Below are 21661 nucleotides of genomic sequence, written 5' to 3'. Positions count from 1 at the left end.
TCTGTTTTACATGGACGGTACTAGGTAGTAATACAGCACTCCATCTGCGTGGTGAGCTGAGTGAGCGGCAGTTGTTTCCCATCACTCACTATCCACACAGCTTTCAAAGTGGATTAGTGTGACTTAACATATATGTAATGCCATCTATGTGACTGAGGGAACATGAACTTTAACTATATCACAACATAGTGCGAGCCTGTGGAGAGCATCGGTGCTGTACACCCAACAATATTTTGGCATTTATACATCTACATGATTTTCACCTGGCTGTGCAAGCTACACAAGTGACTGAGCCATAAGTGCTGGGTGAATGCCTTGCGGGTTGGGCATGCACTTGCTGTGATCTACTAGTTAATGCACAGATAACTTTAGGGGTGAAAACTATGTGGCTTATCCATTTACCTTGTTGTGATCCTAAAGGGCTCTCTGGTGCTCGTACAGCCCTCAATTGTAACTAATTTCCAACTTGTAACATGTATTATGGATGAACACCTAACGTAAATTACGGTTTCTAAAATCATAATAGCTTATGAATTTATGAGGTCTTATTATAAACTGAGAGGGCAATGGGGTATCCAGTGAATGCACTTAAAGCTCTTGGTGTAATTTTCCAGTTGTCAGAATCTGGATTTTCTCTAAATATGTGGACAGCTCATTATAATGACATATGAAAACCAGATACCTGGTAAAAAAAAAAGTGGCTTGTTTACAGAAAACCTTGCTTATGAAGTAACTGACCAATCTCAATCGAGAAAGTGTCCCTTCTTCATGGGGAAGGCAGTGAGAGAGACATTGAGATTAAAGTGATAAGATATATACCGTAACCAGAGCTAAGAAAGAGTTGAAACTGCGCAATTTCCAACAATGCCAGCATCATATGTGTCAGTATTGTAAGAGATTCTTCAAAGGTAGATGTTTACAGGTTTGAATTTAAACATTGCAGTTTGTTGTATGTGTTGCTTTAGCTGTGGAGAATGACTAATAAATTTGTTTAACAGGGTAGATAAAGAAAACCTACTTGTTAAGCAAAGGCTGTAGAAAACACACACGCACAAGTTTAGGAGATGTACAAGCTTTCGGAGCCAGTGGTTCCTTCTTCTGGAAGAAGGGCTCAAGAAGAAGGAAGAGGGATGAAGGGAAAGGACATGTGAGGTTTAGGAAATAGGGAGTATTACAGAAAACTCACCCAGAACCCCAGGTCAGGGGAGACTTACTGGTCAGGATGAGAAGGTCCGGCAAGTCTTCCCTGACCCAGGGGATTCTGGATGACTTTTCCATAACTCTCCCCATTTCCTAAACCGTGCCAGTCCTTTTCCTTCACCCCTTTTCCTTTCCGTTCAACCCATTTGCCAGGAGCAGAAGCTACAGACTCCAAAAGCATGCACATTTCCTTAACTTGTGTGTGTTTTTGTTCTCCTGCTGCCCATGGGTGAGTAGATTTGTTTATCTATACAGTTAATTTATATTTTCAACAAATTGATATATTAATTTTGTGTGTTGTTTAATTTGGAGTTTTCAAACATAGTTTCTCCATGCCAGCAGCTGAATCTCATTCGTACTGTAACTAATCTTAAGTTGCTCTGCAGCTGTGGTAGTCACTTAGAATTCAGTGTATTTTTTTAAGTTACTGTGACTTATTTTATATTTTACTAATTGGGAGATGATTAAGAGCAAGAGTGCATTTAATATGCTATTGTTCATAGTGTTTTCTTTTGACAGAATGGCACAGAGAAGAGGAAACAAAAGCTGAATTATTCAGGAGAATAATATCTGCTGTCATAAAACTGGGATGTGATACTGATCAAGTAGTTCTACAGATTTTTTATCCACTTGCTTTACAAATGATTCACTGGTACAGCAGCAGATTCCAGTACAATACCAAATATTGTATAATTGTTGTTGAAGTAATAATGGTAAGTTATTGTAGAACTAATATATTGTGATAATTATTTTGGAAACCGGCAGAGTATGAAGTGTGTCACTAGCATTTGAAATCTTGCTGGAACTCTCTAGTGGGAGATATCTTTTCTTCTTAAGTATCGTTAAAAAAAATGGTAACAGATGAGGTTGATATGCAAAAACTAACTGAAAAATGTGGAACTTCTTAGAAAAAGAAAAAAGAATAGAAAAAGTGAAAAAATGCCTCTTGAAAATAGTGACAATGGTTGATCAAACTGTTTACAGGTGTACTCCAGGTTCATGTTCAGCAGGCATAATATCTCAGCAGTCAGACATGTTGCTATTGACAGGTGAACTGACATACTCTGTGTGTATAGGGGACTTCTATCCCTTCCCCGACACAGGTCATTCCTTACACCACTCCTACGCAGGGTTGTGCGTATGTGGGAGAAGAGTCAGTTGTGTCAGCTACTCTTCTCGGCAACAACTGTTTCGGTGTCCAGCGTGGCAGTGTAAACATAAGCCCTCCATTCATCCTGGCTACTGTACATTGTATTTGTTGAAAGGATAAGACACTCTGTAAACACAGTGAAGGGGTGGCCAGAGGGCCTACATCTGCACTGCTTAATCCAGAGCAACCTGTTGGCATTTGTGACCATCATCATTAATGCACCTATCTCTTTAGCCACTGGTACATGTCCTTTACTGTGGATGGTGTCCAGAGCATCCTTGATGGGGAAGGAATGTAAGTTTGCATTGCACTTTCTCAAGGTCATTTCATCAGGACGGTGGCGACTTGTCTGACTGCTGAAATATTATACCAGTTGGAAACTGTGAACTACAGTACACATATGAAATATTTGATCAACTAATATTCCAGCAGATACTGAAGACTCTCAGTAATGCTGATGTGTCTGTACCAGTCTTGATCACTTGGGTCAGGCATGTTGCAAGCTGTTCCCTCTGACACAGGTGGAGTTCTTCTAGTGAAATTAGTGTGCCTTCCCCTATCTTCGGAAATTAACATTACCTCTCTTGTCCTTATTGGCACATACTTCCGTAGGGCTCCCTGCTTTACCAGGTAAGGGTGGATGGTGAAAATTTTATAGGTGTGGTCATTTGCAAATGAGAACTGAACCAGCACATGGATGTTCTAGCCCTTTCCAACTTCCACTGTTGCTACATTGTTGTATAGTTGTTATGTTTGTTTGCTTGGCTCTGCAATTAGTCCCAACCCTATAGATAATTCTGTCTGAACGTTTTGCATGATGACCAGGTACTGCCCTGATAACAGCAATGCTGGCTTGAACTGTCTGTGCACTGCACACTGTATGACTTAGTGTAACTCAGTCACTTCCACCTGAGCATCCCATATGCTGTTGGCTATTGATTGTAAAAGCCTTGCGACCATCACCCTTGTGTTTAGTGAATTGAATGGGTCTGTATAACCCCCATATCCTGTTTCACTGTGTCAGCCAGTGTTCTTACAGACTCTGTTAGTTCTGCTGTCAACTTCTGCAAAGTACTTGGGATGTTTAGTACATGCTTCACAAAGTTTGATAACTATATAGTGTGCCTTTTTGTTACTATCTTCAACTTCCACTATTCTACCCATGATGTCATTCATCTTGTGGATATCATTGATATCAGAAACCTGAATACTGTTTTCAGTATTTTCCCAACAGCATCTAACCATCCCATCCTGCATCGTTCCGAGGTTGGTGGTACTATATCTGTGCCTTGCTGCAGTTGCCCCATAATGACTTGTAGGGGCATACACTTTCCTTGGCATTCCCTCCATACTTCTCCGAACACTCCTGTCCTTCCACCTCTCTATGTAATTTCGAAAACGTCTCCTCCAACCTCCGAATCTCATTCCTCATTCCCTCTGTACTGTAAGTCATCCTTAGCAGCCATCAGTGACTGGTGACAATAACATCTTCTTGCCAAGCGAATATCATTCCTTTCCAAATGGTGGTCCTGCAGTGCTCCAAGATCACTCTCAGTGAAGTAGTGCAGCATGGCCAGGATTAAGACATGACTTCCCCCTATCTCTGGCATGCAGTCAATTTGGAAAAGGGAACTTTAACTATTCCCCCTGTCCCTTTTGAAAGATCTGATGCTGCATCTCCCTCTCCCAGCATACTGCCTCTCCCTCTCCCAGCGTACTGCCTCTCCCTCTCCCAGCGTACTGCCTCTCCCTCTCCCAGCGTACTGCCTCTCCCTCTCCCAGCGTACTGCCTCTCCCTCTCCCTCTCCCAGCGTACTGCCTCTCCCTCTCCCAGCGTACTGCCTCTCCCTCTCCCAGCGTACTGCCTCTCCCTCTCCCAGCGTACTGCCTCTCCCTCTCCCTCTCCCAGCGTACTGCCTCTCCCTCTCCCAGCGTACTGCCTCTCCCTCTCCCAGCGTACTGCCTCTCCCTCTCCCAGCGTACTGCCTCTCCCTCTCCCAGCGTACTGCCTCTCCCTCTCCCAGCGTACTGCCTCTCCCTCTCCCAGCGTACTGCCTCTCCCTCTCCCAGCGTACTGCCTCTCCCTCTCCCAGCGTACTGCCTCTGCCTCTCGCAGCGTACTGCCTCTGCCTCTCGCAGCGTACTGCCTCTGCCTCTCGCAGCGTACTGCCTCTGCCTCTCGCAGCGTACTGCCTCTGCCTCTCGCAGCGTACTGCCTCTGCCTCTCGCAGCGTACTGCCTCTGCCTCTCCCAGCGTACTGCCTCTGCCTCTCCCAGCGTACTGCCTCTGCCTCTCGCAGCGTACTGCCTCTGCCTCTCGCAGCGTACTGCCTCTGCCTCTCGCAGCGTACTGCCTCTGCCTCTCGCAGCGTACTGCCTCTGCCTCTCGCAGCGTACTGCCTCTGCCTCTCGCAGCGTACTGCCTCTGCCTCTCGCAGCGTACTGCCTCTGCCTCTCGCAGCGTACTGCCTCTGCCTCTCGCAGCGTACTGCCTCTGCCTCTCGCAGCGTACTGCCTCTGCCTCTCGCAGCGTACTGCCTCTGCCTCTCGCAGCGTACTGCCTCTGCCTCTCGCAGCGTACTGCCTCTGCCTCTCGCAGCGTACTGCCTCTGCCTCTCGCAGCGTACTGCCTCTGCCTCTCGCAGCGTACTGCCTCTGCCTCTCGCAGCGTACTGCCTCTGCCTCTCGCAGCGTACTGCCTCTGCCTCTCGCAGCGTACTGCCTCTGCCTCTCGCAGCGTACTGCCTCTGCCTCTCGCAGCGTACTGCCTCTGCCTCTCGCAGCGTACTGCCTCCGCCTCTCGCAGCGTACTGCCTCTGCCTCTCGCAGCGTACTGCCTCTGCCTCTCGCAGCGTACTGCCTCTGCCTCTCGCAGCGTACTGCCTCTGCCTCTCGCAGCGTAGTGCCTCTGCCTCTCCCAGCGTAGTGCCTCTGCCCCTCGCAGCGTAGTGACTCTGCCCCTCGCAGCATACTGCCTCTAATGAAAAGACAAAACTCTCTGGCATAAGAAAATAACTACAGTAATTACAGCAACCTATGTTATTTTCCATACCCTCTATACAAATGAAATCACACCGCAATGCAATTACCAGTTGACATTCCTATCTGCACACCACTACCTTATCTAACGTTACAATCCAAAATAATTTTTTTCACTATGTACGTTGAAGTGCACTAAAATGATACTTGACGGTTTTTACTTTTGTGGTCTTAAGCCATATTGTCTGCATAGATCACCCCAGAGCCTTTCGCCCTCTGCTCTTGTTAGTTTCCTCTGCTCTTATCATAGTGATGAGTGCCAATACCTTGGCAATGAGTCTGGAACACATTGAAATGGTTTTAGGCACCCAACATGAACTATAATAATTCATGTTGGCAATTGTAGCTTGACATTTACTGGTGACATCATCTTACTCACCTGGTACGGCATAACAAACTTTTTGTCTTACCCTTTGGTGCATACAGACAAGATAGTGTCACCGACAGGCATAGTCTGTATTCCAGCAATTTCCCTGTACATTTCCCTGCTTTTCATGACACTCCAGGGCTTTGGTGTTTCCATACTTCCTTCAGTGTTTTTGCAAAATTCTGTACTGGCTCTCAGTTCCTCTAGATTTTCTGTTTGATTACATCAAATGGTGTAGGCCTCTTCCTCCCGTACATTACCTTATCTGTAGAAATCCCAGTGCTGATGTGCACTTTGGAATTATATGTTGTCACTACATATGATAGAAATGAATATTTTATGACCTTTTAGCAGATGCCACCACAAAACCATTACATTCTGACTGCTATTCATCATTCTCGTGATAATAGCAATGTTTGCCATCCGCAGCTCGTGGTCTCGCGGTAGCGTTCTCGCTTCCCGAGCACGGGGTCCCGGTTTCGATTCCCGGCGGGGTCAGGGATTTTTCCTGCCTCGAGATGACTGGGTGTTGTGTCGTCGTCATCATCATCATCATCATCATCATCATCATTATTCATCCCCATTACGGTCGGAGGAAGGCAATGGCAAACCACCTCCACTAGGACCTTGCCTAGTAAGGTGGCGCGGGTCTCCCGCGTCGCTCCCCTACGCTCTGTAAAGGAGTATGGGACTCATCATCATCACTACATATGATAAATAAACATCCCAATAATCATAGTGCGTGTTGACCTAGTAAACAAACATCCTACCAATAGTACAATGTATGTATTCTGTTCTACCTGGAGTCATCCATAACTTCCGAACTAATAGCAAATGACATAACTGCTTCATCAAATCTGACTCGAAGTTAGTACTTTGGTATGTGATTACCGTCTCAGAGACACAAAAATTCAGCAATCAGTTATTCATGATGTCCTGTACCACCATAGTTGCTTGTTGATTTGGAATGGCAAACATTGCTATTATCACGAGAATGATGAATAGCAGTCAGAATGTAATGGTTTTGTGGTGGCGTCTGCTAAAAGGTCATAAAATATTCATTTCTATCATTTCAAAAGGGAAGTTTGACTCAGGTAACCTCTGTAGTGGTTCTTGCTGATGGCCCAGATGTGCTCACTGTGCACACGATACACAATTCCATATGTACTGGCCTACATTGCTTTCGCTTGTCCTCTATTTGTAACACTCTGCCACTCTTCGACCCCTCGCACTGTGACCTCCTTGCACAGATAGTGTCCAACTGTGTGGTTCCTTCAATACCTTCTCTTTCAGTTTAGCGGGTACTAGAGTCCCCAGCACTAGCTTAGTTGACCTACATAACAACCTGTTGTACACAAGGTACCGTTGCTGTGTTGTTTACAGCTTTCAGTCTGCATCAGCAACTTGTGCTTCCTGCCGCTCTGCAAGGCTGTGATCGAGAGTTTACTCTGTCATGATCTTCTTCTCAGACTGTGCACATTCCCATGTTTCTTCCATGGTTTATGAATCACTTCAAAGTCAAACTCACGTAGTCTCGATGCCCATATCGAGTCTGCTTGAAGAATCATTCAACATAAACAACCGATTTTATACTGTGTGATCAGTTATCACCCTGAGTTTTTTACCATAAAGATATCTAAAATATGAGTCCTGTGTATTAAATTCAACATCTCCATTGTCAAGTAATACTTCTCAGCTTCTATAGGAATTACTCCACAATGGAGTAGAGGTGTAAGCCACAGCATGTTCCTTACTATGTATTACTTGCCCCAAAACACACCCCAATACTAGATTGGAAACAAGACGTGACAGTACCAAACGTTTTCACAGTCTGGAAAGATCAACACTGGACTTGATGTCAAAACTCCTTCAGCATCTCAAATGTGGCCTGATGTTCTGTTGCCTACTGAGATTTCACATCTGCAAATCCCTTTGTGAATTTTCTATAGTAATGGGCCAATCCCAAGAATGATTGAAATCTGAACTTGTCTGAGGAGTCAGAAAATCTCCCACAGCCTGTATTAACATGGGATCCATTTTTACCCCCTCTCGACTAATACATCCCATATAACTCACTTATTTCAGGGCAAAATGACACTTCTCCTTACTTCATGCAAGATGCATGGGACGTAATCTCTTAAGAACTTGCCTTAATTGCTGCCTATGCTCCATCAGATAACACAGTTATATTGTCAAGGTACACTGTACATTTTTGAGGTTTCAAATCCCTTAGTACCCATCCAACAACCATTGAAACATGGCTGGTGCCTTTTTTAAATCGAATGCCATTCACCGATACTGCTAATGTCCACAGAGGATGGAAAACATATTCTTCGGCTGATCATCTTAGACATTTCCATTATATGGTACTCACATCGTATATCCATTATAGTGAAGTACTGGTACTGCCCACAGTTAACAAGAGTTTCCATATGTTAGATATCAAGTTTACCTCTGTTACTATTTTACTATTTGGATGCTGATAGCTACAACAAAATCTATACTTTTTTGTTCTGTCATCTTATTATTTTCGATGACAACGGCAGCGGTTGCTCCCTAAGGGCTAGTGCTGTGTTCTGTTATGTTTCGACATGATGCTTGAACAGAAAGTCTATAGCCTCAGGGATTTCACTGTAACTCTCACTTAAGGGGAGCCGTAACGATCCATCCCCTCCATGTTAATTTTAGCAAATAGAAGGAACATTTTTTTCTAAAACCTTAAACATATTGCTCTGAAATTTGGACTACATGTTCAGTAAATAATTCTCTACAAAGTTATAACGCCATGTTAAGAAGTGTTTAGTGGTTTTTGTTTTACAATTTTTTTAAACAGATGCCTATTTTTTTCTCTAAAATTTTACACTTTTTCTTCTGTAACTCTTGAATTATACAATTTTTTTTACAATCTGTTATAAAAACGAAGGGAAAGAAGTAAACAATATTGTGTATAAATTTCATTGATAAACTGTTAGCAGTTTTTGTGAAAATGTTCCTCAAAGATGAAAATCTTAAAGTTACGGGAAATGGCTTCCAAAGTTTTTTAATACATTCCTGCCCCATGTGATGGATTATCAGCATCCTCTTCTTTTTCCAGTGTTAGTTTCCTTTTCACTGGTCTTTTCTTCCCTTTTGCTGCATGTTGTAGACTTTTGTGTCATCTTCCTGCACCTCTTCATCTTTCTTCATCAACTAGGTGCATTGTGGAAATGGTGTCGTGTCCCGGTTGGAAACCTAAATGTTTCAGCACGTCACATTTGATAATGTTTCCTTCATTGTGTGTTGCCACTGCATCATACATTCCAAAATGCAATGTTTTTATCTGTACAAACACTCTTTTGGGAATCCTAAGCCAAATTAAATTATTTACACTTTCATTTGGATTTTGTGTTGTCCCATGTAAACACTTTTCCAATAAACTTGGCTGTGATAAATCTCTGAATATGGGCTTAATTACATCAATTACAGTGAGCCCCCATGCGGTTCTGCACATGTTCAATGCACTCCTGTTTTTTAATGTGATTTTCATTGCCATAAGGTTAGAGTTCCTCTACAGCTTTATATCCCTTAGAATCACCATCTCCTAGATAGTGTATCGTACATTATACCACTCCTGTGATCTGGAAAAAATTGCTTTCACTCCCTCTACTTCCATCGCTCCACTTGTGCTGTGAAAATTTGCTTCACAACTTTCACTATGTTTGTCCTAGGTATTGCCCTTACATCTACAATGTTTTGAGAGAATAGCAACATCAGTTACTTTGCAACTGTCTTCACTGGTAGCTGTCACAACTCCATTTAGAGGTTTATGACCTCTACGATGCCATGATCCATCTAAAGCAACAGCTAAATCTCTACAATACCCATTATCTGTCACAGCTTCTTCAACTGCCTTCTTCATTGTTGCTTGAGCAATATCTTCAGCAGAAGTTCCCACCAGTTCATTAAAAAATCAAAATTTGGTTGGTGGTTTTGGCAAGTTCATAATTCCACATAACATTGTCCCTGCAGCACTGCCCTTGCCTGTGCAACGCAAGCCATACACTAGCCTAATGTTTATATTATACACCTTCTTTCCACTATTACCACTACGAGGAATAGTGTTAGAATTAGAAAACGAAACTTCTGCAGCACATTTGTTACACTTCAATAACATTTTACATGCCAAACCAATGTGTGAAGTTATTTTCAGTTCCAGTCCTCTGTCTTTGCAAACTTGTCATAATACGTTATGTTTCAAAATATTAGAGAGCATGAAATGTTCATTATTTCATTCACATCATTGCTGTCACTTTGATAGTTTTCAAATTTTTCTTTGCTGTCACAAAGTTTCTTGCTGGAAGCAGTTCTATCACACTCATTTGGAGTAATCGGTGAAACAGTCTGAGCAGCATCTCCCTTCGAAACAACAAAAGATTTCTTCTTCCAAGGGTCTTACCATCACTGAGCTTCTGGGGTCCTAATGTCTGCTTTACTTTGCTCTTCCCAAATTTTACTTATGATGTGTGTCAGTTCAATTATTGTTTTCTCAATCACATAGTTAGAGGTCTGCAGTGATCGCAGCTTCCCCAGAAGTTTTATGGAATTTGTGATGTTCCCAACACTTTCTGCAGTTGGTAGTTCTGAGCTGGGGTTTGGTTATTTCTTCTTTTAGCCAAATGTCCCAGATGGTGCTTGACAATTCAGTACTTGGCCAAGATCTGACCATTTTCCATGTCTCCATTGCTACCTTTCTTTCTTTGTTCTTAAAGCTAAGGTTTTTTGCTTAAGTTAATCTTGACAATTTCATGAAAAGAATAGGGTACTACTCGCCATGTAGAGGAGATGTGGAATTGCCGACAGGCAGAACAAAATGACTGGTGCGCAACTATGCAAAATGGGAGAAGCAATCTAAGAGGTGGCGTAATGAGGAGGATAGGACAGGGAGGGGGCGGTATAGCAGGATGCTTGTGGGAGCATATGGGGACATGAATTCGGGGGGGGGGGGGGGGGGGGCAACTAGGAGCAATCGACAGGTTAGATGGAGGGGAGGGGATAAGGAGACAAGCAATGGAGGGGGGAAAAAGACTATGGGTGTGTAGGTGGATTAGAAGGTTTGTAATGCTGGAGTGAGAGCAGGGAAGAGGGAAGGTGGGAAGGACAGGGACTAATGGAAACTGGGACAAGGGAGCTAGGGAATGCAGGATATATTGCAGAGTGAGATCCCAATTACACAATTCAGAAAAGAAGGTGTTGGCAGAAAGGATTCAGATGATGCAGGCTGTGAAGCAGTCATTGAAGTGTAGAATTTTGTGCTGGGCAGCATGCTCAGCAACTGGGTGGCACAACTGTCCCTTGGCCATAGTTTCTCAGTGGCCATTCATGAGGACAGACAACTTTTTGGTTATTATGCCCATGTAGACCACAGTGTAGTGTTTGCAGCTTGGTAAGTAGCCCTGCCTTTCAGGGATAGGTGATGCTTGTGATCAGACTGAAGTAGATGGTGGTAGGAGGATGTATGAGACAATCTGGCATCTAGCTCTGTTACTGGGAAGTAAGCCATGAGGGAAGGGTGTGGAAGCTAGTGTGGATGAGGATGGAAGAGGACAATGTGTAGGTTTGATGAGTGAGAGAATACTACTGTGGGAGGGGTGGGAAAGACGGTGGGTATAATATTAGTAATTTCAGGGCATGGTGATAAGTAGAAGAAGCCCTGGTGGTGAATCTGATTCAGTTGTGCCAGTCCTGGGTGGTAAAAGTCTCGAAGGGAATGCTCCTTCGTGGCCAGCCTTTGGGACTTAGGAAGGTGGTGGGTGATTGGAGAGAGATGGCACGGGTGATCTGTTTCTGTACAAGGTTGTGAGTGTAATTTTAGTCCCTCAGGCCTCAGTGAGCCCTTGGGATATTTGTAGAGGGACTGCTCATTGCTACAGATGTGACGTGTGGTTGTTTAGTCTGCGTGTAATGGACTTATTGGTATGGAATGGATGGCAGTTGTCAAAGTGTAAGTATTGCCTCTGGTTGATGGGTTTGATTTAATTGGAGGTACTGATGCAGCCATTCAAGTGACTGAGGTCAGTATCGAAGAAGGTGGGTTGTCGGGTTGAGATGGAACCAAATTGGAGAGAAGGTGTTGAGGTTCTGGAGGAATGTGGATAGGGTGTCCTCACCCTCAACCCAGATCACAAAGATGTCATCAATGAATCTGAATGAGGTGAAGGGTTTGGGATTCTGGGTGGTTTGGAAAGATTCCTCTAGATGGACCATGAACAGTTTGGCATAGGATGGTGCCATATGGGTGCCCATTGCTGTACCATGGATTTGTTTGTAGTTAATGCCTTCAAAGGTGAAGTAATTGTGGGTGAGGACATAGTTGGTCATGGTGACCAGGAAAGAAGTTGTAGGTTTGGAATCCATCGGGTGTTGGGAAAGGCAGTGATCAATAGCAGCAAGGCCATGGACATTAGGGATGTTAGAGTAAAAGGAGAGGGGAGGGTGTGTGTGTATCATGTTGTAAAGAGACAGGAACTATTGAGTCAAAGGCAGAAATGGTTGATGTCTTTTATGTAGGAGGGTAGGTTATAGGTAATAGGCTGAAGATGTTGGTTGGCGTGAGCAGAGATTCTCTCAATAGGGGCACAGCAACTAGCCACAATTCGGCGTCTTAGGTGATTGGGCTTATGGCTGTAGGAACCATGTTGAACGTAGGAGTGCAGGGAGTGGTAGGTGTGAGAAGAGAGGTTGACCCAGGGGAGAGGTTCTGCAATGAACGTAAGGATTTTAGGAGAGACTGGAGATCCTGTTGGATTTTCGGAATGGATTCACAGTAGGAAGGTTTGCAGGTAGAAGAATCTGACAGCTGGGGGAGTCGTTTTGTCAGATACTCCCTGCATTTCAAAACCACAGTGATGGAGCCTTTTTCGACTGCAGGATTATAATGTCAATATCTATTTTTAGGTGGTGGGAATGAGATATTTTTCTTTGGATGTAAGATTAGCTTACATGTTGAGGGGTTTTTGGAATGATGGTGAGGTAGACTTTGAAGCTATGAAATTCTTGAACATTAACAGGGAGTGGATCATGATAGGATGGAATGTGAACTGAGTTGGGCAAGGTTCAGCATTGGTTTTAGGTGGAGCCTGATGGATAGGGTTGGTGGCGAAAAGATGCTCGCACTGTAGGAACCAGAACCAGGAGAAGGGGACTTTAACAAGTCCAGGATGATTGAATTAGGGTGTGAGGCAAACGTTAAGACTTTTGGAAAGTTAAGGCTTTTGGAAAGGACCAATTCTTCTGTGGTATTAAAGCTTTTGGTGAAGAAAAGGTTCGTGATTGCATTTGTTTTGGGTCTGATAGTGGTAGTGGTTGTGGTTGAGAGTTTCTGAGGGTGTGGTAAATGTTTGTGAGGCAGGGCCTGTCAGCTGTGAGGGGATGTGGATTAAGTTTGGAGACTATATCTAGATAGTGGTGGTCCAAGTGGGGGGGGGGGGGAGGGAGGAGGAGGAGGAGGAGGAGGAGATGAACAGGTTGGAGAGCTTTTTGAAGTGGTGGTGTGCATATTGCTCTAGTTCCTCGAGGGCAAGAGTTTGTGATAAATGGGATACAGGAATTTGGGATTGTAGAGCACGAGAATTTTGTGGATGGAGAGGAGGTATTGCAAGGTGGTTTGGGCCTGATTTATGTGATTTTGCAGGACAATTTTGGTGAAGGCTAAGGACTGATAGACTCTGAACAGGTGGAGGTCCTTGTCAAAGGAGGGATTGCATTCACAGAGGGTTAATTTTGATGATAAGGCCATCTGGGGGCTTCTATGAGCCAGGTGGCAATGTAGGGACAATATGATGGACTGGGTCCAGTTATAAGAAAACTTCTCTCTATTGGTGCAGATGGAAGGAGGAAGTATCCATCTCATTTCCCACACATGCCACCCCCCCCCCCCCCCCCCCACTCCCCCCACCCCTCTCCCAGTTCTTTATCTAACATCCTGACTGCACCTAACTGCCCTTCTCTGACACCATCATGTCCCTCCCCGCTTCGGCCTCCTGCTTATTACCCCTGTCAGCCACATTGCTTTTCCTGTTTTACACTGTTGCTCGCAGTCTGGCCTTGGTGGCCAGAGACAGTTGACATGTGTGTCTGAGTTGTGCTTGTGTGAATGTGTGTGTTGTTTATTTTAGAAGAAGGCCTTTTGTTAGAAGAAGGCCTTTTGGCTGCGAGCTCACTTGTTTAGCAATCATCTTGTTGAGAGTAGTGTGACTCATCATCTCCTCTGTATGGTGATCAGCAATGTATCCTTCTTGTAATATTGTCATTTTTCCGTCCTGGATTTTTGATTGTTTAAGTTAGTTTTGAATGTTTTATGAAAGTCTCGCGTATTGTACTTTCAGAAGTTATCCTGTATTTCAGTTATCATTCTATCCATGTTTTCTCTTGAGATTTCCGGTAATTTTGACAGTGTTTTTCCTTACTTCTTGGAAGTTCTTGGATTTTCTGTTGCTTTCTGAGAACATCAGTCAATCCTGCTTCCGAAACACCTTTGATTGCACATCTCCTTCGCTGATCTCTGTTTTCTTCGCACTTTCAACCAGTGTTGTTTTTTAACTGTTCTTATCATTGGTGTTCCTTGTGATTCAAGCTCATTTTAAAATCTTTGTTTGTTCTAAGTTTCTCTGTGTCAAACTGCATGATATGGCTAGCGTTTTTAGCATGATGGGCTCTTGTAAAATTTTGAACTTAATTTTGGAAAGAAAGTGGTCTGAATCTAACTTTGCACCTGTGAGGGCTTTGACATTTTGAATTTCCTCTCTGCAAGTCTTGGTAGTGCTACATGATCGAATCTGGAACCACCGTAGTAGGGAACTGGCAGATAACTATGTTGTCTACACATTTTATTGAAGAATGAACTACAACATGTGTAGTGGTGCTCTGCAATGGCAACAACTTCTGAAGACAGTGAGTGTGGAGATGTTGATGCAAGTAGGGGCCAGCAACTTGCTGTTACGCCAGTGATGATCAGTGGAGTCCACGGCAGCACATGTACCATCTGGGCAAACCTCTGCAGCTTCATGCAGTGTGTGGTGGGAGGCATGGAAAGCCTTTGTGATTCTTATAGAGGAAGACAGCCCCCGCCGTGGTGTCCACCCTTGCAATTGAAGGCCTGCGCAGGTGCAAATAGTTGAGCATCTGTACGGCCCTGGTCTTGAATGGACGGAAATGAATTTCTTGTTCAGGCAAAACCTTAACAAGACACTTTAGCAACACCTGGCCCTTCAGTGGGTGTAGGCACATCAGTAGTGTTAGACTCAATGTAGAAATTCATTGACAGTATGACTTTGCCTGTAACAATTATTTTGATCCTTGAAACTGATTGAACTGAAGAAGAAAGGACAATTTTGGATCAGGTATGATTCAGCAGGACAGAATCGAACATGCTCAATTTTTAAATCTCAGAGAACCTGGAAGGTAAGAGAGAGGCTCATTTTACTACAAACAAATAAGTGTGACTGGTAGTACATTGATCCATGACAGCGTGGCTACAACTGCATCTAATCGTGTTGGAATAAATCCAGTTGATCATTTGTCCCAGGAAAGAAGACAAAAAATTGTGATTGAACAATTCCTTGCAATTATGTGATGCAGTATTTAAATGATAGGAGTTGAGGGAATGGATGAGAACATTGGAAAAATGAGGATCAAGGAATGGTATTGGCAATTGGTCCTATTTCCAGTCAGTTGTTCTGTTTGCAGTGCCTGACAATTGTACACACTGATGCCACAAGGCAGAAGCAATCATCTTGATTTTCTAGCCCACACTAGAAGAATTAATTTGTCTTTCCTTCAGATGTATACAACAAGATTGTCTGTTGGTAGAGTGCCAGCCATTGAGTGAATGATTTATAAAAGGATGGGAAAGGAAGCTCAGCTTGATAAGTAGAACCATTACATCGCCTCTAATGAGAAACAGAGGAAATTTATATTGTGTGAACAATAGACCGAAGCAGTATTTTAAATCAGAGTACCAGTTCATGTCCATTGTTTTGCCATATTTCAATGCGATCAATAACATGTTAGCTTTGATTGTTTGAAATCTAATTATGTATATATTTGCAGACACACGACGACGACAAAATTATAAAAGTAAATAAAATAAATGTGGAAATGTTTTTAACAAGTATAAATATTGCTTGTTCAATCTATGAGGGTCATTTTTAAAGTAAGAACCGATGCATATTGTGTCCATACATGCTGTCACATGACGTCTGTTTGTAGTTGGCCATTCTTGGCTAGTCTCTCATTATGCCATCATTACATTTCACGTCTCTGCCGGTGTTGATTGTATGGTTATACTGCTTCGTTTGTCATTATTTCAATGAGTAGTCCTGCTGATTGCGCACTTGGTTATTTGGTTCCTAAATGCAAAACAAGTTCATCCTACTGAAATTCACAGACAGCACAGGTGTAATGAATGATGGGTGTGTGTAAATGGTGTAGGCTGTTTAATGGAGGAAGGACAGATTTTCATAATGAAGAATGATCTGGACAGTCTACTGTCGTGAACGAAGACTTGACACAAAAAGTGAGGCAATTTGCCAAAACAGGTGCTTCATTATTGACAAGCAGCATCAAAAATTTCCACTACTTTGAAGAAGTAGCTTTTCACATTGTTGCTGGCAAACTTCAGTTCAATAAAATGTGTGCAAGGTGGGTGCTGAAAATGTTGACAGAAGAACACAAAAGAAAACAAATGGATATTCTTTGTCCGTTTCGGAGCATTGTGACATTGTGACTGGTGATGAAACGTGGAGTGCGAACTACACTCCAGACAGTAAACGTCAATCCAGTGAGTGGCACCACTCAAACTCCCTGCAGAAACCATGAAAATTCAAACCAGAACCTTCAACATGGAAAATAATAGCCACAGTTTTTTGGGAGTGGAAAGACTTTTTTCTGTTAGACTTTTTGCCAAGAGGAATGACAATAAATGCTGAGAGGTTCTGTGAAACATTATTAAAGCTTAGGTGTACCATTCAAAGTCATTGTTGGGGTCTGATCTCTAGCAGCGTCATTCTGCTTCACAACGATGCTCGGCCTCACATTGTGGCAAGAAAAAGAAGCAACTGGAAAAATTTGATTGGAAATTACTGGATCATCCACCATTCAGCCCTGACTTAACACCACCAGACTGTCATCTCTCTCCAAAATTGAAGGAATTTCGTGGTGGAAAACACTTTGAAAATGAGGTGTCGAAAGATATTGTTACAAGCTGGTGCCACAACTTGACAAATGTTCATGGTGACTAAGTTGAAAAGTGAAAAAAATGAGCATGTTGTAGTTTGTGATACGTTTTACATTCTTTACTAAAGTTTCTCTTACTCCATTACAAATTGGTTCTTACTTTAAAACTGGTCCTCATATTTCATTCATACGAATAAATTCTCCCTTCCGTGCTTTTATGCCCAGATGATTTTAAAAATATATTTTCTAAGAGTAGGTTGCTATGATGTTGAATAAAGTAAACAGTTACTTGATAGACAAATTAGTCAATGAATTGCGTTGTGTAGTACAGACTGGCAGTATGATGCCATTTGTGACCACTGTTCAGAAAGAGTAACATACCCATCATTCATTAGGGTAATTATAATATTCAAATTTATGCATATACAACATCTTAATATCGTATTCTAAACAGCTTACATATTGTATATTTCTGCAAAAAGGCTCTAATAGGTTAGATTCATGTTCAAAAGTAATTACATAGCTAGTACATTCAAAAACAAAGGTTCAGTCATATCAGTCAGCTATAGGTGAGTGGTTACCTTCCATTTATTGTGTGTTATTCCACCCATGCATTTCCATTTTTGTTATTCATTGCTGATTTGGCTCTCCTCCATCCCACTTTTTTTAACACTTGTTACTGCCATTCTTTACTCATCTACAACTTCTTTTTCCAGTCATTATTCCATTATATGTCAATACATTCTTCTCTTCTGCCGTACGTGCGTTCAAAACAGACAGTGGTCAGCCTCTTACATGCATCTTCAGTGCCTACTATTGTAAAGGCCCACCACACTAACAACACCCATACTACAACTCTTTGTTCTCACCACAATGGCCCCTTTTTGAAAATTTGCCTTGCTGACCTACTCTGCATTCTGTATTCCCAAAAACTTTGTCCACCTTTAGTGAACCCACTGCTCCTCAGCACTCGTCCCATAATGCTATTGTCACCCTTTCTTCCAAAACTGTGACCCCTGCAGAAGTCTCAGTACTTTCTAAAGACCTAACATTTAGCCCAAAACACAAGTTCAACCTAGCACGACTTGTAAAGGATCTTCTTTTCTTTATCCATTTTCTACAATGGAAACATTTCCTTGCCACACACCCCATTGACAAAAGCCAAACAAAACCCAACGTGAAGCATTGCTTCAGACAATACCAGTCTTCCTCCAACCGTGATCCTCCTCCCACTCCACCCAGTTATCCCTTGGTAGCTGTTCAAGAATTCTTCACTTCTAACCTAGAATCACTTTTCTTTTTAAATCCCTGCCTAGTGAGTCCAATATCACTCCCATGGAACACACAGCTGCCATAACCTGAAAACCAATCCAGGTCTTATAATCCTTCCCACAGACAAAGGATCCATGATTGAGCTCATGAGTCATAGAGACTAAGTGGCTAAGAGTTTCTGCCAACTTTCTAGCATCTCTGCATACAATCCCAACAACCGTGATCTCATCCCAGAAGTCCATCAGGATCTCCGGCAGTTCCTCAAGGCCATAGGTCCATCCCAAAACCTGACAACTGAATCCTGAATCCATCTCCCCCCTCACACCAGCAACCCACCACACTCCTATGTTTCACCTACTCCCACACTCCATGAAGCTAACGCTGCAGATCTCACTTTTGATTGTCACATTGTGGCTGGTTACAATACTCCCAGTAACCAAAAGTCTGTCTTCATTGATCAATGCTTCTGAACTACTGTTCATAACCTTCCACCCTACATTCAAGACACTTCGCTTCTTTCGGTGCCTTCCCACAGTTACTGTGCTCTTTCCTCCAGACTCCTTGTGGTTCACTTTCTATCTGATTTTCTTATACACAAACATCCTGAATGCCTATAATCATGTGGCCATGGAATACAACCTTTTCCAACATCCTCCTAATAGCAAACCCACCACCTTGTTCATAATCTTTCTAGTCAACCACATCCTGACCCACAATTATTTCACTTTCAAAAGCCAAATCTATAAGCAAATCTATGGCAGTGCCATGGGTACTTGCATGGCACCATCCTATGTCATCTTATTTATGGACCATCAGGAGGAATCCTTCCTAGCCAGTCAACACTTAAAACCCTTGCCTGGTTCAGATTCACTGACATTTTCATTAGCTGCACTCATGGCAAGGACAACCTCTGTTCTTTTCTCCGTAACCTCAAAGTCTACTCCCAAGCCCCTCCCTCCCTGCCATCCATCCCCCCCCCCCCCCCTTTCTCTTTACCCCCCTTCCTCCCTCCTTCCTCTGAACACCTTTTGTTCTGTTGTGCGAGCACTGAGATGTGTCAAAAGACCCACCCCACACTATCCAGCTACCGCCCTCCTCGTTCCATGTGTCCTTTCCCAGTTCCATCTGTCCAGGTGACTGCTCTCAATAATCGATAATCAACAGTCAGTCTCATCGCAGTCGCACGTGTGTGCTTTTGGGTGCCTCTGTGGTTGTTTTTGGAAGTGTGTTTACTTTTGCTAGAGAAAGAACAAGAGCTCGAATGCTTGTGTAAATGCTGTTATCTGTTGCTTGATTCCATCCAGGTACTTCTATTGTTGGTAACAAAACTTTTAGCATAGATTGGTGTTTGTCAACTAACCTGGAATAACTTTGGAAAGCTATATTTTGGTCAATCAGGCACATCTGTGGCAATTTGGCTTCTTGAATGCAGAAGAAACTGGAGACTGTAATGTACTATTTCAGCTTTGGTTGATTGTCCCCTAACTAAAAACAGTTGTGTACAAGGTGGTGGTCTCCATACAGTCAAGAAAATTGACACTTTTGGAAGTCATAAGTGTATTATACAGAATCTCAACCTTAATACAGGGGCAGTCACATAAAGGTGAGACATATTGAAAGAAACTAAGTAAACTTATTGCTATTTAAAAAGTAATTGGCATGGATCTTAATACATTTATCACCAATGAGACAACATGGTCAGTGCCTTAATGGAAAAAATGTTTGCAGTTGCTTATGGGATTGCCTGTGGATTGTACCCAGGCATGCAGCTTTTTGTCCAAAGCAAATCAAAGGCCACCAATGTCTCTCTTCAGGGCACCAAATATATGGTAATTGCATGGGGGAGTTCGGGACTGCATGGAGGACGTGTAAGGATTTCCCAGAAAAACTTCTGTAGTGTAGTCAAAACCACCTTGGCGATATGTGCACCTGCCCACATCCCTAATATTCTACCAATGAGCTGCAGTCTGCCACCAGCATTACCAATAACAGAGACTACGTGATAGTTCCATTTCATGTCCCTACCATGTACAGGGTGCTACGAAAAGGTACGGCCAAACTTTCAGGAAACATTCCTCACACACAAATAAAGAAAAGATATTATGTGGACATGTGTTTGGAAAAGCTTAATTTTCATGTTAGAGCTCATTTTATTTTCGTCCACCTACGCTCAATGGAGCACGTTATCATGATTTCAAATGTGCCTTTACAAGTACTACACAACATGTGGTTCATGCGCGATGGAACTCCTGCACATTTCAGTCGAACTGTTCGTACGCTTCTCAACAACAGATTCGGTGACCGATGGATTGGTAGAGGTAGACCAATTCCATGGCCTCCACGCTCTCCTGACCTCAACCCTCTTGACTTTCATGTATGGGGGCATTTGAAAGCTCTTGTCTACGCAACCCCAGTACCAAATGTAGAGACTCTTCGTTCTTGTATTGTGGACGGCTGTGATACAATATGCCATTCTCCAGGGCTGCATCAGCGCATCAGGGATTCCATGCGACGGAGGGTGGATGCATGTATCCTCGCTAACGGAGGACATTTTGAACATTTCCTGTAACAAAGTGTTTGAAGTCATGCTGGTATGTTCTGTTGCTGTGTGTTTCCATTCCATGATTAATGTGATTTGAAGAGAAGTAATAAAATGAGCTCTAACATGGAAAGTAAGCATTTCTGGACACATGTCCACATAACATATTTTCTTTCTTTGTGTGTGAGGAATGTTTCCTGAAAGTTTGGCCATACCTTTTTTAACACCCTGTATATACAAGCACGACTGCATTAGCACAGATAATACAGTGTAGTTGTCTGTGACACTGTAGCTGTGTATGTGTGCTTTTTGGTTACCTTTGAAGGATGGCGTTGTCCTAAAGCTCAGCAACATATTAAATCTTTTTTATGCACTTGTCAATTGCTCAACATTCAGCAATATGGAAAATGGTTAACTTACAGGTTCCATTAGTACTGAATAAACAAAGTGTTCCAGTTATCCCTTTGGTGAATTAAATTCCTGGTTTAACATAATTTATGCGTAAACTAGAGATTTGTGACAGTGGATTAACTTCATTTTTTTGAATTTATCAATTTATTTATGTGTGAAAACTATGCACATCTACTACATTTATTTGTAAGTGTTGCAACTCCTGTATTATCTGAAATTTGTTTCCTAAGAATACTTTTATTTGTGGCACTTTTGGATGGCCTAAGAAGCCAAAAGCCTTTTCATTAATAAATGAATTGTTGTAGAACATGTAGAGTGAGTGATTTAGACTTTACGTAATAATTACAACCATATTGGGAGTACTCAATACATTAAGGGCGCATGAAAGAACCGTCGGTTCAGAACCTTGTATTTGAACATCGGGTGTGCACTTGTTTTGAATAGTCTAGTGTTGCTGTGAAAGGCAAAGATC

The 21661-nt window shown here is 42.7% G+C and overlaps 1 protein-coding gene across 1 annotated transcript in view; it reads left to right on the top strand.

Annotated features, from left to right (window-relative positions):
• Positions 1–21661, top strand: part of LOC126463715 (DNA-dependent protein kinase catalytic subunit-like) — a 475012-nt gene that overhangs the window by 99105 nt on the left and 354246 nt on the right. Inside the window, exon 14 of the mRNA XM_050096185.1 lies at positions 1720–1913. Within this exon, the coding sequence (XP_049952142.1) occupies positions 1720–1913 (194 nt within the window). The remainder of the gene's footprint in view (positions 1–1719; positions 1914–21661) is intronic.

This window comes from Schistocerca serialis, chromosome 1 (genome assembly GCF_023864345.2).
Source record: "Schistocerca serialis cubense isolate TAMUIC-IGC-003099 chromosome 1, iqSchSeri2.2, whole genome shotgun sequence".
NCBI classification, from domain to species: Eukaryota; Metazoa; Arthropoda; class Insecta; order Orthoptera; family Acrididae; genus Schistocerca; species Schistocerca serialis.
The sequence above is the reverse complement of the archived record's forward strand: the minus strand, read 5'-3'. Positions and strand labels throughout refer to the sequence as shown.